Source organism: Anser brachyrhynchus (genome assembly GCF_964034855.1).
Source record: "Anser brachyrhynchus genome assembly, chromosome: 17".
NCBI lineage: Eukaryota > Metazoa > Chordata > Aves > Anseriformes > Anatidae > Anser > Anser brachyrhynchus.
In genome coordinates this window covers 11603878-11620240 of record NC_137710.1, presented here as the reverse complement: position 1 = coordinate 11620240, position 16363 = coordinate 11603878, and the positions used below count along the sequence as shown (strand labels likewise).

At 49.0% G+C, this 16363-nt stretch overlaps 1 protein-coding gene across 4 annotated transcripts in view; it reads left to right on the top strand.

Annotated features, from left to right (window-relative positions):
• The window catches only part of BICDL1 (BICD family like cargo adaptor 1), a 54294-nt gene that overhangs the window by 32016 nt on the left and 5915 nt on the right, over positions 1-16363 (top strand). For 2 of the 4 annotated variants that reach the window (XR_013940303.1, XM_080559140.1), the window contains exons 3-9: positions 627-743; positions 2775-2921; positions 4079-4258; positions 4565-4783; positions 5942-6085; positions 8839-8969; positions 11644-11764. Coding sequence is in view for 2 of the 4 variants with exons in the window: in XM_080559140.1 (XP_080415266.1) it covers positions 627-743; positions 2775-2921; positions 4079-4258; positions 4565-4783; positions 5942-6085; positions 8839-8969; positions 11644-11764 (1059 nt within the window). In the remaining 2 variants the exon portion in view is untranslated. Of the gene's footprint in view, positions 1-626; positions 744-2774; positions 2922-4078; positions 4259-4564; positions 4784-5941; positions 6086-8838; positions 8970-11643; positions 11765-12711; positions 16357-16363 lie in introns of those variants that run through there. The other 2 variants (XR_013940304.1, XM_080559139.1) reach the window with 2 other exon arrangements.

Below are 16363 nucleotides of genomic sequence, written 5' to 3'. Positions count from 1 at the left end.
GGTAAGGAATGGCCTTTCTGCTGTCCTCAAACCACCCCGCATAACTGGGGCATCCCTCCTTCAAAATGGGAAAGAGGGCCAAGCCCAGCGAAGCCCCACTGACAGTCACCTGGAGTGGATGCTTCTCTGTCTGGCCCTGACAGGAGCCAGGAATCAGAGGCAAAGGGCACTTGTTTTAAAGCTGCACCAAAGGTGTTCAGAGGTTTAGAAAGTGTAAATCCAACAGCGGTGTTCTCTGGGGTCTGTGGAGATTGGCTCCCTCACTGCCTTTGTGAGCGGCCTGCTCGCCTCCTCAGCCCAAGCTGGGCTACTGTTTATGAGGAAAACTAAATTCCCTGTGAGGCACAGGAGTCATCATGTTATTTTGCAGCAGGAGGAAGTTGTGGGCTGTGTCCCTGTGCCAGTCCTGTGGGAAAATAACATGGTCTAAGTGGCTGCTCTCCTTAGCCTCTGTCCAGGACGAGCTTTTTCCTGGTCCAAACTCTACGGGCCTCAGAGTTTCTGCCAAAAACAGGGGTTGTGCAGAAGTCATACAGGGGCAGGTCTGCAGACCTTCCCCTGCACAGGAGGAGATAACTGCCATGGGACAACCCCCAAGGTAATGCCAGCTGGTGTTCTCCTTGCAGGCGTCTGAGGTGGAGCGGCAGCTCTCCCTGCAGGTCCACAGCCTCCGGGAGGACTTCCGGGAGAAGAACTCCTCCAGCAGCCAACACATCGTGCGGCTCGAGAGCCTCCAGGCTGAGGTGAGTAACTCGTGCTCAGCCTCTCTCCTTCGAAAGGCAGCCAGGGCTGCTCTAACCCATATAACAAACCCCTCTGAACTGGGTGAACAAACCCAGTTGCTTGGGATGAGCAAGAAGTTTGATAGCTGTGGTGCAGAAGACTCCCCCAGTAAGGACTTTTGCTGCAACACAGAGCTGGCCAGGTTGGCAAGGGCCAGCTTGTACTGCTGCCTCAGCCACAAGCACACCTGCAAATGAATGGATGGGAAGGATCTTCCAGGAACTTAACTGTGGAGTTAAGTCTTGTGGGGCTGCTGTCTGTACAGCTTAAACTCAGGGGTATGTTGAGAAGGTCTGCAAGGTTGTTTTTTTGTTGTTCCTCATGCTTGCAAAGAAAGCAGCAATCCTCTCCTGCCTCTGAGCCATGCATGCGTGAAAGCAAGGAGCCCCTGCCTGTTTAGCTCTGGTACATTAGCAGGGATGATATTATCTTCCTTTTTCTTTCCTTCCCTGATGGGACTCACTGGAGCTAGTGGGGCAGATGTTCAACTCTACCACCCTGCCGCTTTTTTATTTTTAAGCTATCAGGAAGAGCTTTTCCTAAAATCTCTCAATTTCTTCTTCTCTCCTGCTCCCACCTGCTCCCTGCTGGTCCCTCGCCTTCTCTTCCCCTCCCCTTGGTGTGGAGCAGCAGGTTCTTGAAGTAAGTATGAAGGCTTGGAGGGGGGCTGCCCGCGCGTGCATCCCCGTCACCATGCATGCCTGTCACCGTGTATGCCTCCCCTCACCTTCTTCCTGTCTCTTGCTTTCCAAATCCCTCTCCCCTGTTCCTATGGCCCAGGGCCCTCAGCAGAGCAACGGTTTTCTGTTACGCAGTCATTCTCAGGGTGTTCATTACCGGCTTGGATACCAAATACTTACTCTCAGTACAATCTCTGTATTATACCTCTTATTTTTCTCGCACCCCTTTTCTCCAACCCACACAAATCATGATGGTGGTGGGAAGAGATATTTCAGAAACCATTAGTCACCTAAAAGCAGCTTTCTAATACCTACAGCAGCCTTTACCCTGCAGAAATAGCAAGGCCACACACTTTGTTAATATTTCTTCATGCAACCAAGCATTTCCAGCAACCTGGAAAGCAACAAAAAGACAGGGTCCCATAGAGGCCAAGAAAGCAGTAGGAATTTGCTGAATTAGTCTATGGCCCATGCTGAAAGGAGTTGAAAGGAGACCATAGGGAATATTTAGGGTTGTACTGTAGTGGTGAATGGCATGCACAGTCCCCAAAGGTCCCGTGTGCACAAATATGGGAAAACATTCCTTTTTCTTGGTTAAACAAGAAGTGACCTTGGCTAGTGCTGATTCATCCTGTGCACTGTTCCCAGCTAAGTGAATCACAGAGGTTTTGTTTGGCACATTGTCCCTCTTCACCTAAAACTGCTGCCCTTGACAATTAAAAGAAATGAACCAATTTTAAAGGCAGCCGAACACTGAAAACTAAAAATAAGCATGGCACAGAAAGGAGTCTTTATGAGTAGAAAGAAAGAAAAATCCCTGATGAGGGCCTGGTGAACGTACAGCAATTAAAAAAAGTGTGCAGGCAGTGCCATGGCACAGCTCCATGGGGAGCAAGAGCCCAGAGGCTCTCCCCGTGCTCTCCAGCACTCACACAGGAGAAAATCCCACCTTTTGCTCAGTCAGGGACAGGCCAGGAAAAGTAACTTTTCCCATGGTACTCCCAGGGTACAAGGGACCAGGCTCCGCTTTATCCCTTTGGACATTTCTGCCAGCTCCCTGGCCTGCCAATGCACAGTGAGACCCTTTGGAACTGCCCCTGCAGTGTGGGGAAGGAGAAGTTTCCATTCAGACCCTTCCTAAGTGAGTAACCACACACAGAGGTACAGTTTCTCTTTCACACACAGGTACAGGATACGTACATACATACTTTTTGTTTTTTTCTGCTTCATTTCTCTCATGGAAATGTGATTTCGCTCCTCTGCACTTCCTGGAAAGCATGGGGTCCAACACCAGCTCTCATTCCTCTGCAGATCAAAATGCTGACAGACAGAAAGCGGGAGCTGGAGCATCGCCTTAGTGCCATGATGGAGGAGAATGACCTGCTCCAGGGAACCGTGGAGGAACTGCAGGACCGAGTCCTCATCCTGGAGAGACAAAGCCATGATAAGGACCTGCAGGTGAGGAGACAGCAATGGGAGAAGGAGGAGCAAAGGAACGGGGAAATTGTGTCAAAGATGTGGTTTGAGGTAAAATTGACAAGGAAGATAATCAAGAACTAGGAGGCAGAACAACCGGAAAAATAAAATGCAAGGAAGGAAATGTAAAAGGAACTGGAAAGCACTGGTCATATTACTTAATTTTTTAATAGTAGAATTGGCTCTAGAAGAAGCTCCTTTATAATATTTCAGAGAACAGTAACCAGCCTGTGGCTGTCACAGCTCAAGCAGTTTCCCAGCAAGCCATCTCACCAAATGTCACTCTCTGGAGAACAAGTTGACCTATCTGCAACTTTGGGCCTCTTAGTGGAGAGCAAGATTTTACTTCTCTTCTGCGAGCTGACAACCACTGTACCCCTAGATCCCCAGAACAACCTGTATCTTTTTTTTCCTCTCCCTAGAGAGATGAGAAACCTGCTGATGTGTCAGACAGCACTGTCCTCCCCAGCATCCACAGCCCTGCTGCGTTCAGCTCCACTGCTCGCATGACACCTGGCTGTGCACCAGCCCCATGCACGGTTTCTGTGCACAGCAGTGGCTGCTCCCCCTCAGGCAAACTGCAGCCCAGTGCTTACAGAATTATACAGTTGGGTGACCACAGATAAACCCCAAAACAAATCAATGCCAATGTTGCGTCTTGTGTGTTTAAAACACTCCATTAACTCAGATTGCAAACCAGTGAATTAGGGAGTTTGACATCTGAGTTTTGTGTGTTAGGATTTAGCTGATCAGTATGTTTATATTTCTATATAGATTTTTTTTCAATATGTATTTATATTACTTTTCTTTTTGGATTCACTTTTTGCTCTGTTAGTTTTAGCAATTTTTTTTTACACAGGTCCCAATTTCTTCACAATGTTCCTCATTTTAGCACTTATTAAACTGCTAATTTTGTCTTTCAGGATATTCCAAAGCCCAAACAGTGTCTAATAACATTTGGAGATTATTAAGCTCCAATAAGTAGTAAAAACAGCCAAAGGTACTTTCCTCCTGGCTGGAAGCCCTCTTTCACGCCACCTGTTCCTCCCTCTCAGCTCCTTCACAAACCAAGAGATTCATCCAGTCCATAACACCTCCACTAACATTTTTTTCCCTGCTTCTTTGATTTTCTTTGGAAGCTGCATCAAAGCCAGCTGGAGCTCCAGGAGGTGCGGCTATCCTACCGGCAGCTGCAAGGGAAGGTAGAAGAGCTCAGTGAGGAGAGAAGTCTCCAAAATTTCAACACAACCAGCACATCCCTGCTATCTGAGATAGAGCAGAGCATGGAGGCAGAGGAGCTGGAACAAGAACGAGAACAGGTATTTGCCCTCCTGCCCCTGGGAAAGCTCATGGACTTCACCAGTCCCAGAGGGAGAGGGAGCTTAATGCATTGAATCTGGATTTGGAGCTGAACCAACAGCCAGAAATAGGGCTGTGGTCCCAGCTCTGGTATGAACACCCTTTTACTGTATGCAAGTAAATCTCTGCATCCATTTCAAAACCAACATAGCAATCTAGGTGAATATTTGTGATAGGTGTGAGCAATCACACACCTCATCGTGCCATAGAAGGTGGACCTCCGCAGCCTTGACATCCCAAGCTAACATCGGGCTCTCTCGTTCCAGCTGAGGCTGCAGCTCTGGGAAGCATATTGCCAAGTGCGATATCTCTGCTCCCATCTCAGAGGAAATGACAGCGCAGATTCCGCAGTCTCCACAGACTCCTCCATGGATGAGTCTTCAGAAACCTCATCAGCCAAAGACGTCCCAGCTGGTAGCCTACGGGCAGCTCTCAGCGAGCTGAAAAGACTGATACAAAACGTGCTGGATGGGGCAGACTCCACGGTGAGTCAGTAGCATGGTGAGAGCCCGTTGTTGCACATGCCCCCTTGCCAAGGTGAGAGAGCTTGTTACAAGCTCCCACTTGATCCTGAAGTCCCTGGTCTCTGAGAAAGCCTCCGTGGCCCACAGAGATGGGCTTTCATGGTGCACAACAGGCTCTGTGTCTCAACTGGTCAGCCAAGAGCCAAACCAGTACATGGGATTCCAGCTTGCACTGGTTAGACCCCATGAGTTTCAAGGTTACACTCTCAAGTAACCCTCAGTCTGGGAGTCATTCTGGAAAAGTAATTAAAGTAGACTTTATTTTACGTTTGCAATAAGCTAGATTTTCAATATGGAAATACTGCAGATGGGCTTGTACACTGCAGTTCAGTTGTTTCTGTTACAATTTTCCTAACCTTGTTGTATTAGCAATATTGTAAAACCATTCTAACCCTATGTAGATAGGTTCTGCCCCTACAACTGAGGCTGAATAGAAATGTTTTGGGGAGAGCTGCCAGACATGAATCAATCAACAGGTGAAGGGTTTTGCTGGCACACAGTGGTGTTCATGGGCCTTGGTGCTGTGAGTGAAGAGGGGGTGGCTCGGGGGACTGCTCAGCATCCACAGGAGTACAAAATTATGAGAAAACACCTGGCTTTTTGCAAAGGCTCCAAATCAGGCCTATTTTCATCACCTGCAAGCTAAGTGCACTGCCAGTATGACTTATTTGAGAGGCCGTGCTGATGGAGGCAGTACAGACTCTGCAACTGCAGAGCCATGTGCAAGCACTCACCTTCAGTACCTGTAGCAGTTGGTAAGAAAGCTGAGCAAGGACTTAAAGTTTTATTTGTTAAATCAAAACCAGAGAGTCTTGCAAAAGGTCTACAGTCACAGAAATTATAGACACATGTTACCAAGCGGTCAGTAGGTCTCAGTAAATTCAATTTATGCTGATGTGAGACCATGTCTGAATGTTTTTTATCATGTGTAGAAGCGCTACCCTTGGCTGAGCATGTTTCCACTGTGGAGGTTTATGGAAACAAAACTGAAACGCTGCCAAAGTCACATTCACACTTTCATCTTCCTTTTTAGTACCCTCCACCTCAAACAAGCACCAGATTAATGTAATTTAATTTTTTTAATGAAAATCGATCAAGAGATTTCTCTCCTGCTCTCAGAGCTCTCGGCGAAGCGATGATGACACCTTGGAGGAACAGATCAGGCGAACAAGTGAGGACTCACGAGCCCTGAGGGAGTTAATGGAGGGAGAACGGGGGAAACTGAGGCAGAGTTTGGAGGAGCTGCAGCGACTGCACAGCCAGGTTAGTGATTCCCATACTTTACAGGTGGCCTTGTAACACCAGTGTTCATCCCCAAGACACACTTTCCATGGAAGAGATCACCATAAGTAGCCCAGGAGCATCTGGGCAAGCACCAGCTATGGCTGGATGAGGGAGTCTCTGTTAAACTCAGTGCAGAAGCTTCACATATGTAAGATGAGTTCCTTTTGCAAGTGCCCAGGAGCCCATCCCAGACATCATCTCAAGCAGCCAAACTTCATTTAAACCTTGCACCCAATCTGCTTTAGCAGCCAGTTTGTCTCACTTAAACTTTTCTCAGCAAAGTACAAGGCTGTTTGATATGGGGAACTGGAACCCATAGGTACCCAATCTGACCCATCTTGCTTGCACTAAGCCCTCCTAGTGCTTTTATATTTTATCATTTGCATTTACCTAAGGGTAGATGCAACTGATGAACAAAGTAGTGCTGCTGTGCTGTACATAGTGCAAGACTCGCCCCCTTCCAGCATGTCCCACAGCAGCATCCTGGCGGCTTCACTAAATGCACACCCAGAGAACCCTAATCACCCAACATGACACCAGGCAGTACCCCGGGCCAACAGGGACTGGCTAACACTAAAGCAAACACAGCAGCAACGAATGATTCAACCCTGAAACAAAACTCCACACGCAAAGAGTTGAATCAGAGTGCATCCATCCACACTGAGACCAGCAGGATCATCCAAAGTCATATACCAAAAGCAGTAAATGGAGACAGGCACCCAAGGAGACACTTGGCAAACCCCGTCTCTATGGCAGAAGTCTCCACGTGCCAGGGGAGATCTGGAGCCTGTGGCAGAAGCAGCCTTTGGCACAGCTGCTCACGTAGCACCTGTTGTATTGGAGCAGAGAATGGGGTTAACACTGTTGGCTGGCTTTGCCAGCACTGCTATATCGCCCTTTTGCTGTATCCCTTTGGAGAAGGGAAAAGAAAACAGATCCCTGACCAAAAAGTCAGCACAACCCGGGGTCTGACAGCCTCACATAGGGCTATGGGAGCTCCCACCATGGTGCCAAAGGAAAAAGAGCAAGAGCATCATTAGATACTCCTGTCAGTGACAGCTGTGCATGTACAAGGATGCCTTGCTGCTGAAGCAGCTGATTAGATGCAGACTGCAGCAAGGAAGCAGCACTAGTGCCTGTTCTTCCCTGAGGACCACTTCTCTCAGCAATACCATCTTCAAGGGTCCAGACTGCTGCCACCAGTGAGACATGCTCTGGCTGTGCTGCCAGGGACTGCTGTGCACCGCCTGCAGGTCCTCCCTCACCCTTAAGAACATCTGAGATGGTGAAAACAAGGGTTTGATCCCTGCAGCCTGGCTATGCTGACAGACCATGAGAGGCTTACTCACAGTTTGTTTTTTTTGAGTGAACATCTGTACACCAGCACACTTGTCTGGATGCAGCACCTCCTCAGCACGGCTCTCAGGCTCATGTACCCTTGATGGGACACCAGGAGGGAGCAACACTTGGTTGCTCTCTGCTGTGACTGGTCCTCCCCAAAGTCCCTAGCATAGAAGGACTTCAGGACCCTCCCTACCTGCAAATCCCAATCGTTGGTGCAATTGCAAACCCCAAACCTATCCCAAATGCAGTTCTGCCTCTTGACTCACCGCCACCACCACCACCCTGGGATGTCAGCAGAAGTGCTCAGCACCTTTCACACAGCTCCTGCCCCTGCTCTCCATCACATCGTCACTCTGAGCGGTGTGTCCCACGCTGGGCTGCAGGAGGGCATGGCTCAGGGAGGGTTTCCCCGTTCCCCAGCATAGGACAGCAAAGCCACTGCATACATACAGACGCGCTGCACTCACGCCTGCCTTCCCCCCGACCCAACCATGCTGTTCTAGCAGCAGATCCTCCCACGTCTTCAATGTGATGAGCCCTTTTTGACTGTCTGCCCTCTATTTTAAGATTTCTTTGAGGACTCACGTACTACCAAGCTGCGTTCAGAGAAGGGAGGTGGGTCAGGTGCTGGAAGGGTTTCCAGGTGGTGGAGCAGCGTAACGGAGCACGCGTGTGCCATAGACAAAGAAATTAAATGTGTATGAAATATTGCAGAGCTGTGCTAATGCGATCCTTGCATGATTTCACACCCTATTAACTCACTCTGCACAGGACCAAAACAACAGATCATCTCTCAGACTATTTAAGACTGCACGTATTTTAAAGTCTAATTAAATTTTAAGACGTGCCAGTAACACCTTCTGTGGCATGAAAGGGAATTTTCACATCCTTTGTCTTCAGCTTCATACCGGTTTGGAAGACACAATGATGTCGTTGTTCCCCCCACCAAAAGAAGTTTCTCTTGCTGCTAGATGATATTGGCAACAATGTAGTCTGAGTAAGGACAAAAAGGATGCATGCACAAGACAAATCGCTCAAAGAGGGAGGTGTTTCAGTACTGGTGCCACACTGGGTTTAAAGCTGACAAAGTCACAGGTGGGTCCTGCCCCACATGGCTGCATGGCTCCTGGTGCTGTTGCTGAATGTGACCGAGTTCACCCTGGTGACTTGTCTTGCTCAGAACAGCAGTGCCTGCACCCCTAGGCAAGCCAGCACAGTTCACCAGGGGTTGCACCAACACTAGCAGCCCTTTGCTCGCAGATGCAGCTTCTCCTACAGGCAGGGGACCTCAGTCTCCAGGTTGGCCCACCTGGCTTGTTTTTTTTTCCCCTGCTCATGGTGTGTTTGTCCTAGTGACCCTGGGTTTCATGCCTCCCCTCTGACCACAGGTCACGCTGCTGAGCGTGGAAATGACGACGCTGAAGGAGGAGCGGGACCGGCTGCGAGGAGCTGCTGAAGACAAGGAGACGAGCGAACGGCTCCTGCAGGCCATCAGGGACCGAGACGAAGCCATCGCCAAGTAAGTGGGGTGAACAGCCAACGCCAGGCTGAGTTAGCAACAAAGGAGTTCCTCAGCAGCAGATGCCTCCAGGGTGATTTTTTTCCACCCTCCCGAAATTTCAGTAGCTGTGACAAAGCAATGGAGCAAGTCTCAGTCTTGCTGGTGGTAGAAAATGCTGCCAGGAGGTCAGGAGCAGAGCAGGAGATCCCAGGAGCCTCTTCTCGGCAGGACTGGGAGTGTTTAGAAGGACACTGTGAACCTGTTTTGCCATCTGTGGTACTGGTCTGAGGCACAGCAAGTGGAATCACTAGGTCTTGTCCTATTCTTCTTATTTTTCTTTTGTTATTCCAGTCACACAAGCCCTGCTTCCCTGCCCCCTGCCCATCCCCATTACAGCCCTGCATAGACCTCTTCCCTAAACCGTTTCTCTGGTCACTCTCTCTCTTTTCCTGCTCCAGGGTCTTTTTTGCATCTCCAGTCCTATGATTCTCTATTTCTCTGGTCAGGATTCTCCCACCATTTTGAATCTTTGTTTTCACTGTCCTCCTCCTTGCAGACCTCTGCAGTTTTGCTGCCCCGTACCCCTTCCCTGGCTCTGCGCCTCAGCTTGCTGCACTGCCCCACAGCATTGCTGAACAGTGCTGCCCCAAGCACTCTTTTCCCCAAGCAGAAAGACAGAAACATTCACCCCCCTGTGCTCTAGGTAGAAAGGAAACACCTGATAATCTCCTCCAAAATGAGATGGGCCAGGATACCACCAGTCTATCTCCTTACAGCCATGCCTACTCCTCAGGTGCTCAAAAGAGGAGGAGGTGAGAGCATTGTACCCCTGCAGATGCAGGGGGCTAAGTCTGCATGCACAGATACTATTTTTTTACGTGACCTAATCATTCATGCTGCTCTTGCCTGTGTATCCAGCTACCAAATTCCTGTCACTGTCCTCTGTTACACCTCCATCTGTTGGCACAAATCAAGAGCATCCCAGCTGCACAGCCAGGCGCGGAGAGGTTGTTCTGACATTTCCCGTGCATGTGGGTTGCTGGTTCTTGCCGTGGCTATGGCAACACGCTGCCGCCGTGATAAATCCCACTGTAATATCCAAGCAGCAATGAGGAGCTTCATAGCAAAAAGCTATTTAAGGTGCTCAGACCCATAGCTGGGAGTGGAAAGGTACGGCTTCTCTGCAGCGGTTAATGACCCTGCTGGGACAAAGCACTAACATTTACAGCTGACTGTCCTGTAGTGGCAGAAGCCCAGAGAAAAGGGACGTGACAAGTGTGCATGGTTGAGTGGCAAGTGATTAATGAGCAGTAGCTGCAAGTGAAAGCAGACAAGGGCATCTCGTTGCTGGAAATGAAAGCACCCCTCTGCAGACTAAGGGGCTGCTCCCCTGCAGCGAGCAGCCTGACAGGCATGCGATGCTCTGCCTGCCCTGCAACTCAAGGGTTAAGTCACTTTTGTTGAAGCGCTACCAAAAAAAACCCCTCTGAACAAAAATAAAATCACTGCCTGAGGCAGACATCTGGCATGGAAAATTTTTAGCTTGAAGCTGAAGTTTGGCAACATGGGAAGCAATAGGAAAATAGGATCTTATAATAGAAGGTGTTAAGCAGCCACTACCTGGAATATAAACACAAATTCCCAAATTGCTTTTCTGTAGGGGAGCATGAGGGAGCTCTTAGGAGGCAATGAATTAGATGCAATTAATAAGATGCAATTATTCACCCCAAAAATATTTTCAAGGAAAAATGGTTCACAGCAAGTCACATTACAGTTTCCCATCACACAGCAATTAATTGAAAACTTAAGGCCAGGCAGTTTGCGCTTACCTGTGCTCTCCCAGCACAGTGAGCAGCATTTCCCAGCTCAGGCAGCTTAGGAAATTGCTCCTTCCCAGAGGACAGCTCCTTCCCACTACCCTGTGGCAGCTGGAGCATCCCACCCATCACACATTCAGAGCTCAGCCATGGGCTCATCTGCCCACTGAATGCCTGGGAAAACACACAGCAGCAGCATTCCTGACAGCCAGCACATCCCCATTGAAATTGGGAGCTTTCTTTAAAACTTAATATGTAATTCAAACAATTTTAACAGTTTCTCATTCTCAGGAAGCAAGTGGCACAATAAACTTTCTTCCTTCGGTTCTTCCTTCCATCCAAGTCCTATCTCTAGAAAATGAAAGCAGAGTTGTAATTGCTGAGGGTTTTTTTTGTTTGTTTTATATTGCAACTTATTGATCGAGTGAGCAGAGAAAGATTATTTGTTCTTGTTTGTGTTGTTTTTTTTTTAACACATACCATTTCATTTCCTATGCATTAGTGAACAGAGGAAATGCAAAAAAATTATTTATAGATTCTACCTCATTTTAGTTCTCCACTTTTAATGGCATATCCTGCACATCATTCAAGCATACTACATTATTTGCACAGTAGCATATCTGAATATCTTTTCCTATTTTTTTTTTATAACGTGCTTACCTGAAATCTGCTGTTTTTATAGTAAGGATGTCTGCAGTTCTGGCCCACTCTTCAGATAAGTAGACAGTCCAGTCCTCCAATGGAGATGAACTGTTTAGAATCTGGGGACTTGCCAAATAACTAAATTGTTGACTTCTCCTCAAGGATATGTTTAACATCTCCTTAAAATAATTTTAAAAGTAAGTCAAATGTCTTATTTCTTGCTCTCCCCCCAGGAAGAATGCGGTGGAGGTGGAGCTGGCCAAGTGCAAGATTGACATGATGTCCCTCAACAGCCAGCTGCTGGACGCCATCCAGCAGAAGGTGAACCTCTCGCAGCAGCTGGAGGCCTGGCAGGTGAGCAGCCCCACATCGCCTCAGGGCAGGGTCCAGGGGACGCACAGTCACCTTTGGGTGACATTTCCCCCTCCCCATGGGCTCACTGTGCTCTCAGCCTGAGCATCTGTAGATATGAGCATTTGATTTCAGCTCTGCAGAAACCAGTGATACCGTAGTAATCAGGGAAGGGGGGGTGGAGGTGAGGGGGGAACAGTCCTCTGTTCAAATCCTTTCAGCTGTGAATTGTTAATTAGTTATACAGTTATATCCCTTTAATTAATTAGGAATATCCATTTAAAATGGGGAAACAAACTGAATCTCGTGGTTGCATGTGGCACGGGTATCGTATGCTTTGTAGAACAACCTGATGTTTCTCTGGGGAGGTGTCCATGCGAGGTATCCCTGGGTGGTTGCAGCCTTGTGGATATGTGAACACAGCATGTCCTTGTGTTTCCATAACTAAACAGAAGGGTGAGAGGCAGGAAGGTTGTGGCGATGGTTTCATGGTATAGCTGCACTGTTTTCATCCACTCAGAAGATCTGGCAAGATGGAAAAGCTAAAATCCCAGCTCTCCACCAAGGTAAAAGAAAAGAAAAATATCAATAACAACAAAAATCAAATCTCAAACCCATAGCAGTTTGGCAGCTGCCCCAGAGATGCTCTGCTTGGGGTCAGTGGGAAAGACCCGTGCAAAAACGGAGAGCCCTTGACAGCAGACATAGCTGTGTCCTCTAAGAAACTAGCACCGAGGGAGGGTAGCTTTAACAGGAAATGAGCAGATGTAAGAGAAAAGATCCAAGCTAGTTACAGTAATTTGTCACAGACCATGCAAGACCCCAGCTCTACTAACAACCAGCCTGACCAGTAGAAACCTTTCCCATACAACCTTGCTCCTGTTTCAACTCCACTGTGTTTTCGTTTCTCTTTTTCTCTCTCTCTCTCTCTCTCTTTCTCCTGCTTACAGTTTGCTTCCTCAGGGCTTTTTACTATCTGGCTCCTTTGGTTTCTGATCTAGTGGCCTTTCTCAGTTCCTGTACCAACAGCTTTAGTCGTACACCCCTCCTGCCTTTGAGGTGAGCTCCTTGTGCCCTTGCCAAGCACCTGCCATCCCCTCGCCTGCTCCATTCACTGCTGCCATCACCCACATCTGCCTCTGTCCTCACCATCATCCAGCAAGAGAGGCCAGTGGGGGCTCTCCATCACCCCTCAGAATCCTGCATCCCCCAGCACCAGGCCAGGGCGAAAGGGGCAGCACCCTGCAGTGAGGCTTTACCTCCCAGGTCACCATGGGGAAAGCCAGGCTGAGGTCAACGTATCATTAACCCTGTGGATTCAGCATATCTAGCATCTGGAAAACGTCCTGAAGTACAGGCTGGGATTTTGCTTCTCAGCCTCATTATCTAGTAAGTGATACTAAACACTCTGCAAGTTCTGCTTCAGTTTGAATGAGAGGTATCAGTTCAGACCTACTTGCTTAATACCATCTGTATTTGCTGGAACATCCCCAGCTTAGAGTTTTGACAATAGGCATTTGCTTTTTGTCTTCACACAGTCATCCAACCACAGCAAAACAGCAACCCCAATCCTGCTCCTAGCAGCCTCTCTGAGATGAGGATCAGGCCCATTCACAGTGCAGAAAGTGGTCTCCAACGTTCTGACCTGAAGTGCTATTATACTGTAGCAAAATAGTTTTCAAGCACCTGGTGTCCCCAGAACAGAAGCTCCGCTACAGACTCACAGAAGAAGCCAAGTGCTTTACTTATTTTGGGGACTTGCTTGCAAAGTCAAGTGTTTCTAGTAAAATGGGATGAGATTCGCTGCTTTAGCTGGGCATATATGGAGACTTTAAATGACAAAATGTTGCTCTTGCACACTTTTAGTCTGCATTTTACGGGGGACCATCGAGATTACAGTTTTCTATGAGCAACTAGTCATACAGGCTCTAAAATACACCACAAGCAAAATGTCAAATGTCAGGTCCAAGCCTAGCACAAGGTAGCACAGACGAGGCCTTGGACGTTACCCCCATGCCTAATCTGACCCACGCTGGTATTTGTCATTATCTGACTGAGGACAAGAGAGGGGTTACTGGGGTAGGAATGAAGATGGAGCAAACTTAGACGTGAGGAGAGCTGCTCTGAAACAAGAGCTCAGTGGCTTCAGTGCAATAGCAACAGTGGCACCGTTAGGTTAGAAAATGCTGCAACGCTAGCGGAGAGCTGCAGCCTGCATGGGCACAGCTGCCAGCCCCCGGGGTCACCCTGGGCAGCTCCAGCCCTTATCTCATGTGAGGGAGCCTGACTCCAGCTCACAAAGAGGATAAACACCACTTACACCTCCTTCTGCCTCACTCCTCCTGAAAAGAGCAGAAACTCCTGCCCTGAAGGCCCAGAGCACGCCAGTGCCATGGCATCCAGCTTTACGGACCACTTTATGGCCCTGCTGCCTGTCCTCCTGCTGTGCCCCCAGGCACTCCTGTGCCCCTGCCCCACACCAAGGCAGGGACCACAGCTCTGCCCCCGTCATGGATGGGACAAGGACAGGGAGCCAGAAGGCAGAACACTCTCAATAGCACAATATTTGCAAATATATTCTATATACACACACATATAATACATACATAAAATCAAATCTGTCCCTCATTCTGTGATTAACCAAGGACACAGACCTGACATACTGCAGCCCGGGTGCCCACGTCATCTGACAGAAGAGTTGCCTTCAAAATCCCAGTGCCATAAATTTCTACATGGCAGCTTCACTTCTGGAAACCTGTCTCACCTTAATGCTGATGTTTGCCTTAACCTCTTCAACTCTGCCTCTTCCCTTTCTAGTCCTGCTCTAAAAAGATCCAAAGCTTCCCCAGTCCATGTAGCTCCACACCCTAACGCTCCCCTGGGGAATCCTCTCATACTTAATTCAGGTTCAGGCGATGGCTGTTGTTCCTTTTCCCTCCTGGAAGTGTCACAAGAGGTAAGGTGGCACTTTCTCACCTCTCCTGCTCCGCTCTGAACCCCGCTGGTGGCTCGCAGGGCTCAGGACCTTGCCTGCTGGCTGGCAGACAAACTACCATCCTCCCCAGGCTGCCAGATAGCCCAGCCACGAGCAGCGCCCAGTCTGATGTCTAAATTCAGCTGGGAAACTGAGAGAGGAACAGCCAAAGGAGAGAGGGAAGGGGTAAAGAGCAGCTCAGACCATTTCAATAGCAGTCATGTTGCAGCTTCTCCAGCAGTGAATTCTCTCTGCTCCTAAAAACAGGTTTCTTGTATCAGACAGTAACTTCAGCCCCTCAGTAGCTTCCAGGCCACCAATGCAGCTTGATGCCACCAAAACCAGGATCCCAAGCAGCTGTTGGCTATAGGTGCTAGCACCCAAGGCCCTGGGCAGCCCCATTTCCCATGCTGTCCCAAGGAGATGCAGGGCTGGGAGGTCACCTGAGCCCTCCAGGACCATGGAAAATGGCTTGTGGTGGCCTTCAGGGGCAACCAGGTTTCACTAAGGGTTTCTCCTAGCAGAGGCTGTGTGTCTTCACTGCAGGGTCCGTGATGCCAGTGAGTGCTGAGACCCTGCCAACCCTCCCAGTTGGCAGAGAGACAGGTCTATGGGTACCCCAGGAAAACGTGACTGTCTCAGTGCTGCCCTGAGGGGGCTGCCCTGCTACAGCCTGCCCAGGATAACCTTGTTCCCTCCGGGCAGTGCCCTTGGTCCTAATCAGGGACCAAATCGCTGGAGAATAGGTGACTTTTCCTGTGGAGCTAGTTTGTGTACACAAATTTTCACTAAGATTCAGTTTAACTACGCAATTAGAGCAGAAATAATGGATCTGAAGGTTTAAAATTTGTGGAATTGATAGCCAGGTTTTCAAGGAACACATTAGCACGTGTCATTAGCAGCAACAGAGCTGACTAATTATTTTGTGTGGAGCAATTTCACTGTGCCGCAAACATGGATTAAAGCAGAGCGTTTCTGGTACGTTTGAAAAACCACACTGCAGTCGTTGGTGCCAAGCTGTCAGTCAGAGCTCCGCCCCGCTCTGCCAGCACTGTGGAAGGAGCTGGTCTAAGGGACGAGCACAGTTTTTGTCGTTAATGTCTGGTACAAACCCCACATGGGGTCTGGTGGGCCCGTGCCTGGTCCACTGCTCCCACTGGCACCTTCCCCCAGGAACCCCCTGTAACGGGGCCGTGCAGGCGGCTCTGCTGCACCTACCTGCCTGCAGCAAGTGCAGAGACCTGCTCAGGACAGACCTCCTTATGTTTCCTGGCTTTGCCATCAGCTGCATTTGGGTTTTTTTATTCCTCTCCCCAAAGGGGACATTTAAAAGCTACAGGCAGCAGAGAAGCATAGTTTATAGTCAGAGTCCCAGGCAGGCACGATGCTCCACTGTGAGACTGCTCAAGCAGTTCACCCCTCAGACAGCATGATTTACCTTCCTTGCTTGCTAAAAAGCTCACAGTGGCAAACGAGGCTGAACCTGTCACTGGGCAGGGAGCTAGAGCTGTCACCACACTTGTCATCCTTCCTTCATCTCATCACCGCTCGTTTCACACCCGCGTCAGCCGCGTCCCTGTGCGAGCTCCCCTTGAGCATCAGCTGCCGCTAACGCCCGTCTCCTCTCC